General features: G+C 35.7%; 2 protein-coding genes across 2 annotated transcripts in view; one reads left to right on the top strand and one right to left on the bottom strand.

Moving 5' to 3' along the window:
• Positions 1-4,872, top strand: part of LOC107693875 (tripartite motif-containing protein 3-like) — a 29,069-nt gene extending 24,197 nt beyond the window's left edge. The window contains exons 9-12 of the mRNA XM_016493410.1: positions 1,444-1,503; positions 1,787-1,857; positions 2,623-2,763; positions 2,865-4,872. Of these exons, the coding sequence (XP_016348896.1) occupies positions 1,444-1,503; positions 1,787-1,857; positions 2,623-2,763; positions 2,865-3,017 (425 nt within the window). The 3' untranslated portion in view covers positions 3,018-4,872. The remainder of the gene's footprint in view (positions 1-1,443; positions 1,504-1,786; positions 1,858-2,622; positions 2,764-2,864) is intronic.
• Positions 4,873-5,009: 137 nt separating this feature from the next.
• The window catches only part of LOC107693923 (zinc-binding protein A33-like), a 9,743-nt gene continuing 4,028 nt past the window's right edge, over positions 5,010-10,724 (bottom strand). Inside the window, exons 4-8 of the mRNA XM_016493469.1 lie at positions 9,770-9,865; positions 9,406-9,630; positions 8,450-8,472; positions 8,203-8,318; positions 5,010-6,916 (exon numbers count right to left, since the gene is read on the bottom strand). Coding sequence (XP_016348955.1) covers positions 6,387-6,916; positions 8,203-8,318; positions 8,450-8,472; positions 9,406-9,630; positions 9,770-9,865 — 990 coding nt within the window. The 3' untranslated portion in view covers positions 5,010-6,386. The remainder of the gene's footprint in view (positions 6,917-8,202; positions 8,319-8,449; positions 8,473-9,405; positions 9,631-9,769; positions 9,866-10,724) is intronic.

Genomic DNA, 10,724 nt, shown 5'->3' with positions numbered 1-10,724 from the left:
TAGATAAACTGTGTTTCACTACAAAAGCAACAACAAAGAATCATTCTGGGAAGACAAACGCCCCAGAAGACTGGTTTGTTTTATACAGAAATGGCCAGATTTACCCAGGCTTCAGTTCCAGTGTCTGAAAGGATGTAAACTTGTGTCAGTTCTGTTTCTGTATTTTACTTTAGCATAACCCATATTTTCAGTTGCATTATCTATCTGTATGATAAATAATGAAAGCCAATGCATGCGGGATGGGCGATACACCGGTAGACACGATTAACCGGTAGAAATTTGTCAACCAGTAGAGATTTTGGACTATCATTGGTGTGCTACGTGGTCACGAACACTTATTGTTTGCACGCGTTTTTAAGAATTGCAGTTGAAATGCAATCAGCAACGAAAGAGAACTAATTTCGCTATATGTGAGCACTGTCAGAGAGGCACGTGCACGTGAAGACGGTGCTCATAGAGCGCGGGAGTATGAAACTGAGTTATTTCTGCCGCTTTATAGGCCTTGAACGGTTAAATACACACACTTTTATGTGTCAAAATGCCCATCTTTGCAAGTAACCTCTTAAACACAGTAGGTCTTAAGTGAAAGGAAACAGCTGAGAAAAAAAACGTGACAGTATAATGGATCCGGCAGCTCTTAAAGTGACAGCAGTCTAATATTGCTGTCTGTCATTCATGTTAATCAAACAATAAAAGAGAGAAAATCTCTCACTGCTCTTGACTAAATCACTTTTGCAACTTTAATAAGAAGAAATATATATTTAATTTACACAGTGAAGAATATGCAGTGTTTTTATAAATGTTATAACTTTATATAATGTAGCATTTCTTGTTTATTTGTACGACTGTAGTTTTTTGTCCTATTGTTTGTAATTAGTTTCTTATTCTTATTCAATCACTGACAGTTTACTCGTCTTCAGTGAGCTCGAGTTTTTTTAGTTTTTTTATTTAGGCTAGTATTCTTTTTTTTTTTTTGTGATGTTGACACTGGTGACAAAAATGATCAAATTTCTATGATATCAAAATTTTGATATCATAAATAACTTATTTAAAGCAAAACTATCTATATAGTCAATAGTTATATTGTTACCTGTTACATATTGTGCTATAAGATTTTGGTCATATTGCCCACCCCTAGCATGCATACATTTGAGAGACTATATTCTAATAGATGCATACATATTAGTCATGCTTTTTGTAGTTCATCAAAAACTTTCCCTTCTGCTGCTTATTTTACTATTTAAATATATCAGTTCCTTTTCCTAACCCTTGTTAAGTAAGTGCATGCGGACTGCTTTGGGATGTGCATCTTCCATTGTTCCTCTGGTCTGCTCCATATTTTTGAAGTAGCTCCTGCACTTTTTTATTTGTGTGAATCCCTTCTGGCCTGTCGTTTATTTGTCTCCGCTTACCCTTGTTTGTGTTTTTCCCATTCCTTTTTAGACAAAAGTGGTGCAAAGTTTGCACTGGAGCAAAAGTTTAGTAAATCTGGCCCTGGGTTCAGTAAGTATTGAGTGAATTCTCATCCCAGAATGTGGTGATTTATCTTATTGAAATTAATCAAGTTTCATTCTAGAACTGAATTCAAGAGTCTATGATTCTGTGCTTTGTGCTTTGTGTATCTAATCAAAAGTTGGCCAGAAATCAAATTGGCGAACATCACAAAATCTATCTGATCAGTTAGGAGATCTTGATCACATGACATCCTGCTCTCCTCTCTGCTCTCTTTCTCTTTATCATGTCTGAATGTCTCTTCTCCCTCATTTTTCTGTTTTTTCACATGCAGGTCCGCATTTTGTTGCGGTCAACAACAAGAATGAAATTGTCGTGACAGACTTTCATAACCACTCCGTCAAGGTGAGTGATGTTGAAGTCATACTTACAAATTTTCACCTGGTCGACAATAAAAGAACATAAAATTGCACTGAAGGAGGGAACTGAACCATATTTGGAGACCAGAATATCATAGAGACTTATGGGATAGTTCACCCAAAAATGAAATTTCTGTCATAATTTTCTCACTGTCAAGTTGTTCCAAATCTGTATGAGTAACACAAAAAAAAAGATATTTTGAAGAAACAGTTGACGGCTGTCATTGTCTTCTATAGAATTTTTTCCATACTGTGGGGAAGTCAATGGCTACCGTCATCTGTTTGGTCATACCTTCATATATTTGAACAGGTTAATGAAAAAGATGCTCTTAGTAATCTTTTAAGTTGTGTTTTACTTGGTAATCGTGCTTGACTTGACTGACACCTAGTGGTGTGGATGCATCCTTACAGAAAACCAATACATTTCAGTTACTGATGTCTTTGTAAAAATGAATTATTAGCAGTCAGCAATGATTCATTTATTTCATGAGTGAAAGTGTCCTATAATGGTGGTAACAGAGGTAAAGTGAGTAGTATTCGTCTGGTCATGTGATTTCAAAATGGCAGTCCCCATTAGTTGGCCTGCTCCACCCAAAAAAAACAACATTTATATATATTCTTTTTTTTTTTTTTGACTAGATGATTTTAAATATATTATTCATTTCTTATTAGTAAAACTTTTTAATGAGGGGAAAAGTTACAGAATGTATCATTCTATTAAATATTGGTGATTAAAATTGTATCTCCTCAGGTCTACAGTGCAGATGGGGAGTTTTTGTTTAAATTCGGGTCCCATGGAGAGGGAAACGGCCAGTTTAATGCCCCCACAGGGGTAGCTGTTGACGTTAACGGCAACATCATTGTAGCAGACTGGGGCAACAGCAGAATACAAGTAATGAATCCTCTAAACACCCACTTCCTCTTTCCAAGTTCTCCAGGAAACTAGTCACTTTAGAAGCACTTTTTAAGGCCATTTTAATTTTTTTTCCTCAGGTGTTTGACAACTCAGGCTCATTCCTCTCCTACATCAACACAAGTGCTGACCCTCTGTATGGGCCGCAGGGCCTCGCTTTAACCTCCGACGGCCACGTTGTGGTGGCCGATTCTGGTAACCACTGCTTCAAAGTCTACCGATACCTGCAGTAACAGCTCATCACAGTCTGCAGTCATATCAGCGAAATCCTCAGCCAAACCAGAGAGGAAGAATCGAATGAACAGATTGCACTTTTCTTTAATCTATTAATTTTCATGTTCCAAAATTAAGAACTGCTTCTCTAATAAACTGGCAGTGTTGATTGTAAATAACAGAAACCATATCAATAAGCACAGATTCTTATTAGAAATCATGTAAGTTGTGTATAAATACAATTATATATATCGCAAAACTTTTTGTTAATCGCCATCTTCAACCCTTGCAGAAAAGTCAATTATCCCCAAAATACCTTTCTATGACTGCAACAGTTGTATATTTTAATTGTTACACTCTGCATCTGTAAATATAGAAATCTGTGTACATATTATTAATATATTTGGTGTATGTAACGTGTAAATGACACTGGCTTCTTGTATTGTCCTATGACAGCATTTGCCACTGAGATTTCACTATACCTGAGCTATTCGGTGAGCACTTTCAAATCATTACAGTTCATACAGTTCAAATCATTCAGATCAAACATCTGAGCTGATCGTCCCTCAGCACAGGAAGTGATGCGCATCCCTGCTGTGCTCTTTAAAAAATGTAACCACTAAACAAAAGGAGCCAAAAAGGACATATTTTTTCCATTCCAAATTATTTATTTTTCTAAAGCACAAGGCTACTCTACATGTTGAAAAATCCAGCTGAACGAAGAAATGTAAATATAATCAAACCCAAGTATTTCACATATATTGCCTCTGATTTTTAATGTTCTCTAAAAATGATCAGCTATGTGGAATTACAGCTCGTCTGTAAATAATCATACGTTGTGTTCACAGTGTAGCAACCAAATGTTGTCTTTAGTATTATAGTTTATGCTTCATTTGTCTATTTATTTAATGTTTTGTACACATTTTCCTGAACGATTCATTTCGAGGTTGTCCTTCATCACCAGCGAATGATTTCAAAAATCACCTCCCTTTAATTTTGTGGAGTTTTGTCTCTTTGAAGGTTATGTGACACCGAGTCTCCTTAATAGGCTACTCTCTGCGATACTGTACAAGGTTAATGAACGGTGGCTCACAGATGAAACGATTAACGTATATCTTAATATCTGTGCAAAGTACGTTTTTGCATGTTACTGATTTTACTAGCATTGGCATATGGTTTCTGCAGCAGCGAGACACCTGTAATGATTTGCTATTGCCAGGCTGGAAATTAAAAAAAGAATGTAATAACCAAAAACAAGTATTCTATACTGTATATTGATTCATAATATATGCGAATTGCAAGTTGACAATTAGTTGCTTCCGTTGCGATAAAGGCCCGTTCACAATAAGAATGATAACTGTAATTGTAACTTTAACAATAAAATCACTCTCGCTGACAAAGTTGCTGTCAATTTTAGTTTTCGCGAGCAAAATTCAGTGGTTTTAATTTAGAATCCACAAGATCAGGAATTTTTCATTAAAGCAAAAGAATTCCAAACACATTTCATGAATTCACGTTGGTCACTCGAATTCGGCGCATTGAGCCACTGTCTATTGTCAAGTTTCACAAAGCACAATAGACTTTTTCCTCGCAAAATTTCGCTAATGTCACAGCAGTCACACCACAGCAATAGTTTGGGAATTTAGAATCATTTTAGAATAAACAATGTTACCGTCCATCGGTGCAAGCGCTAATAATAGTTTTTTTCATATTGTGAACGGACCTTAACTCCGTCCAACGCATGCTCTAGTGCTTGGACAGATGATTTAATAAATGTGCTTCATCTGTTTAAAAAACAACGAAGATCTTGTATAACATGAATCAACCGTATGTTCATTTTACTGGTCAATTATTGCAGTTTGAAATAAACCTAAATACAAGTCACTTGAAAATTATATTTTGTCTTTTTTAATCCAAATGGTTTACTTAAAAAAAAAATTAAATACTATGGATTTTTATATTTTGAAGATGGAACTTTGGTTCTATGAAATACGAAATATTGAGAAAAAAAATCATTGTAATATTTTATTTTTAAAATGACTATTACTGCAGAGAAAAACATTTAACATCGCGGTGGTTTTTAACAAGTCACACAAAAGTAAAATGCACTCGTGATAACATCCAGCAGTTAGGTGATGTAACAGTTCTTACATCAGCGATTGAAAGGAATCCAAAAAATAAAAAATACAGTCAATGTGTTCAACTTGAACTAATTTCTTATGAAAAAAATAGACAGTGATTAATAAAGTACTATAAATGTTAACTGAACCTTAGTTCTTAGCTGGGCAACACAAAGTGTTCATGTTCACAGCATATGTACAAAACATCTGGTTCTGGTACAGTGTTTTCTTGGTCCTTTCTCAGCTCAAACGATATTTTGTACAAATGGCTGCAGTGATTCTAGCATTTAAACTAGATCTGTAAATAGCAACATGAACAACAAACCATCTGAGCTCAGTCAAAAAGTGCTGAAATGTCACTTTGTGCATGTTTCAGTCCAAACAGCATCTCGTTTGATCTCATTAGACTACAGCTAAAACAAAAGAGATTAAAATATTTAATATAATGGATTTGAAAATTACTTTAAAATGATGTAACATGAACGGCACACAGCTTCCGGATGTACTGCTTTATAAAAATGAATCTCTACATAATTAAATGAACAGAAGGACGCTCCTCACAGCACATCTGATCTACTTTGTCATATTGGAAGTTGCATAGCACCTATTGCAGGCTGAGCTATTACGAAATGTTGAACACGGAGCCTTATGTAACACTCATTACATTACAGGGTAATTTGTCTAACAAATACATCCTTTACAGATAAAACTGTGCCAAAAAGTATGTAAAAAATGAAAAGAAATGTAACATGGGGGAAAAAGTGAATATATGCCATATAATGGAATACACAGCAGTTAAACAGTTAAAATAAAATATTTTTTTCCAAATCATTTGACGAATTTCTCCAATTTGAAATGTTGTCATCAAACATTAAACATCCAAACATTTTTCACCTGATTCAATCCTTATTTTCACCTCTACACTATTGTACAAAAGACAACACTGAGGTCTAAGACACGGAGCAGCTAAAGTCGACATTTGCGAAAAAACCTGCAATGCCTCTCTACCTGAATTTCAGTGGGGCTACATCACAATTCAAGAGCAAAAGAAATTCAATTCACTCCTTCAGATTATGGTGTATCAAAGCTCTATGCAACTAGAAAATTCAGATCAACTGAATCCAAAAACCCAGCAGAGCTTAAGAACAAACGTCCTCCCTACTTCCAGGAGGGAAAATGCCCTGAAATGTTTACCAAAACACAAAAACAGGAGCATTTATCGTTATTTTTTTTTGTTGTTGCGAACTGCACGTACGCGTCGCTTCATTTTCAGTAGAAATGACATATTTGTAGTCTGCTGCCTGGGTCGTTTTTCCCTGGGCTGAAGAAGGGCGAGACCGGCTCATCAAAGTATGTTACAAAGTTATAGATGCGTTTCATAGTGACGGCGTCGAAGAAAGTAACGTGGCCCCGGTCGTAATCTAAGAAGATGCCGACACGAGGCGAGTTCCAATAGTCCGCCACGGGCACGCGCAAGTCTTCCTCGTTGGCGTACAGTCGGTCTTGAAGACACAGGCTCCAGTAGCCAGCAGAGGGCGAAAGGTTTACAAAACCTTTGCGGTTGCTATACTCGGTGGTGACGCCCAGATACCAGACCCCCTTGTCCCGTACGTCCACCTCCCAGTAGTGCTGCCCGCTGGAATACTGGGCGGTAGCGAGCACCCCGAAGAAACGGGTGAAACGCTGCGGCATGTCAGGCTCCTGGGAACGCATGCGGCCCTCCTCCACTTTGGTGTCAAAGTCGCTGATGGCCAATGATGGGTGAGCCGTGTCTAAATCCAGAGTCAGATTTTGAGGCACTGGAAAACAAGGAAGATCTGGTTAGCCGTTTAGCATGTAACTAAAAACTCACAAAAAGATTGTTGTAAAAACTATAAATAAAAATCATACTATTGTTATTAAGATAGTTGTTTCCATTACAGATTTGCACAAAACCTTTGGAATATTTTATAAATGTTGATAAAAAACTATTGCGAAATTACAGCATTTCCATTAACCGATGTTATGTGACTAAAACGTAATTTTTCCTCTCGCGATAAGTCATGGTGACGGATGTTGGTAGGTTTATGTATATATCGCAGCCACCAAACTAGCCATTATTTTTAATTGAAGGAGACGTAGGTGAGTATCTTTAGCAAAGCAGCGTGGAGAGCCACTTGCTCCAGTAGCCGTGTCAGAGCCTTAATGCACCGCAGACGCGTGCAGTGTAAATAAATTGTTATACAAGTATTAATGCCAAGGAAAGCCCTTTATACTCAAGAGCAGCCACGTATGAGGTGTTTTTGTGGAGGTTATAGTACACTGAAGAATGATCATGTGACTTTTACATATACCTGTAAATGCAAAAAAAAACTGTTATATACTGAAATATTTCTTTTTCGAATTGCCTGAAAAGCCACCTCATGCGAGCATAAAGGCCCGTTCACATCAAGCACGATAACTTTAAAGATAACGATTTAGTTCTAAAAATCGTTCTCAATATTAAAGAATAGCAGAGTCCACACTACAACTATAACGATAAAGGCACAGAGAAACGATATCGTTGGAATCACTTCCAGAACTATTTTTTCCAGCTGATGAACGATACAAACATTGACAGCCAATCAGAATCCATCCTTCTATAACGAGCTCGAGAATTTAAAGCGGCAGACGCATGTGCGCTTACAATAAACTGACGATATCGTTCGCTGGTGTGGACGCTAATATTGTTATCATTATAGTTATCGATCTTGGTGTGAACGGGGCTTAAATCCTTTTTATGTGATATATGGGTATTTTTGCAAAATTGACATGTTTCCATTGGGAGTATTTTCAATTCGCAATTTCAATTTGCGCAATTTGAAGGGTAATGTAAATGCAGTTACTGAGGGGGTAAAAATGTGTTCACATTAGTGACATTTTGGCTAAATTTCTAAAAAGTCCATTGTCAATAGTATAGTGACGTATGAAGCTACTTTCTGTTGGTCAACGAGACAAATTCATATGAAATTCCAAATATCATAGATTCCAACTGAAATGACTGGATTTCGCCGGCAAAAATTCTCCAAATAATGTGACCGCACCTTAATGCACCAACAGTACTTACTTGTGTGTAACACGTGCATCATCTTCTTCCACATGATGAGCTGAAATGGGCCTGTGAACTCTGAGAAATCTGGAGGAGAGGTAAAGGCCTGGACGCTGAGGTTTATGTGACAGGAGCTATGAGGGAAAAAAAACACATTATGAGAGACAAACACTAAAAATACCCAGATTATTAGCAGGGAAGATATAATCATAGCTAACAAGATAAGGAATTAAACAGATTTTTAAAAAAAAACTGATTTACATACCTTAAGTATGAATTACTGATACTCTGGGGAAAAAAAAGTTAAACATTAATAATAATAGTGTCACGCTGCAAAGTCATACAAGTCACAATTGTGAGAAGCAAATAAGCAATAACAATATATAAAAATACATGGCCAGATATAATGTAATGATATAATGATATATAATGTAATTACACCAAAGATGACAACTATAACAATAACTATACCCTTTTATTATTTGTTCTAATTCTATGAGAATAGAATTGTCCAGATTTCAACTATAACGATAATGACAGATGAAAGATATTGTTGGAATCACTTCCAGAACTTTTTTTCCAGCTGATGAATGTTAAAACCTCGACAGTCAATCAGAATCCATCCAACTTCAAATAGCTTGAGCATTTAAGGTGGCAAAACTTCAACATCCTTATAATAAATGCAGCATTATCATATTATGGATGACATTTTTGTGGACACTAATATAGTTATTGTTCTTTGTGTAACCTGTCATAAATATGTAAATACAAGAAATTGTTTTTCTTTTTTCTTTTTTTTACTGTAAATGGGCTTCAAATGAACAAATATGAAATTATAGGTTGTTCAAATTTATAATTCAGATTTCCATTTTATACTTACAACCATAAGTGTAGCATGTTTGTCACCATTTATTTATTAATAAAATTCAGAACATTTATAATAATAAAATTCATAATTCATGTAAACATATACTGCATATTTTGCAGCCACGTCAGTTCAGAAAATGTGGAAAATATTTCACCCAAAAATGAAAATTCTGAGGGTGAGTAATTAATGACAAAATTTTCATTTTTGGGTGAACTAACCCTTTAATGCCTTGTCATGACCAAAAGAGCGCAATTCTTCTTCTGAACTGAAAAAGTATATGTGTAATTCGAAGCATTTTATTTGATAACAGATGAGCTGTTTTGGACAGTGACTGGAGGTATGAAGTTCCTCACCTCGAAGTTAGCGCTGTCACTTAGCTGGTTTTGAATTTCAGTGATGGCTTTGTCCACTTTGGCTGCCTCGCTCTCCACCCGCTTCAGGTTGGCGTCGATCAGCCCGATAGTGGCTTCCGCTTCGACCTCCAACCTTTCCAACAGATCATCCTTCTCATCCAACAAAAACTGAACCAGGGCACCAACATCATCTTCGATCTTCTCCTTCAAGGCTTGTTTTTTGAGCTGTTGAGATGTAGATGTTTGAGATTCAGCATCAAGGCCTCCTCGTGGACCATAAATCCACAGCATGTTATATAACCACCAATTTTTGAGTCATTTGTATGTATGCAAAGTTAGCGTGGGAACAACTGAGCTTTCATACCTTGACATCAGTTTTGGCCTGCTCGTCTGTGCTCTTTACTCTCGTACACATGGACTTCTGCCAGTTCAGCTTGATGAGTCTCAGCTTCAGCTCACTCTGCATATTAGAACAAGAGAGAAATCTTTCAACTTCAAGCATGCACAAAATTGATGCAAAGTACAATAGAAGAAATGGTTCTGGGAAGGATCTTGACAACATCTATGGACCTTATTAATGTAGCAGCACCAACAATGTAAACAAAGAGTTAAAACAGTTCAAGTGCAACAGTTCACATAATGAAACTGGACACTACACTATGAGGGAGTTTAAGATTGCACACTTCAATAACCTTTGGAATGTGTTGTAGAGTTGCTTTACATTTTGTGTTTATTCACTAGATTCATTTTCTAATAACAGTTCTCTTTTCAGTCTGCAAAAGAATATTCTTTCATTCTGATACTCACCTGTTGCTTTACACTCCATCTAATATTTGAACATGTTTGACCTTGGGCTCTGAACAAGGAGTATAAAAATAATCCAAAGGAACAGATAATTCACGCATGTGAAAGGTTTCATACTTCGCTAATGTGGAAATTTCCAGAAGGGAAGGATAAGGAAGAATTCTTTGCCCACCAACCACAGTGACTGATGAACTAGTTTTACCAGCCATTTAGATTTTTTTAACAATCATTTTTAACTTTCAAATATATAAAATAATAACATAATATAAAAATAAAATACAGATTTCCACTTAACTTCCCATTCAGAGTTTTAATTTGGAACTTAATTTAGGTTAACATTAACAATAAATATTATAGGAATTTTATAACTATGAAAATAAATATCAAAATACATTTAATACGTTATTAAATAAAATACATTTTAATAATATAAACATTTCAAATATAAATATATACATACATATATATATATATATACATACATATATATACATATATATATACATACATATATA

The sequence above is a fragment of the Sinocyclocheilus anshuiensis genome, unplaced genomic scaffold, assembly GCF_001515605.1.
Source record: "Sinocyclocheilus anshuiensis isolate Anshui unplaced genomic scaffold, SAMN03320099.WGS_v1.1 scaffold694, whole genome shotgun sequence".
NCBI classification, from domain to species: domain Eukaryota; kingdom Metazoa; phylum Chordata; class Actinopteri; order Cypriniformes; family Cyprinidae; genus Sinocyclocheilus; species Sinocyclocheilus anshuiensis.
Note: the sequence above shows the minus strand (reverse complement) of the source record. Positions and strands in the feature narration are given on the sequence as shown.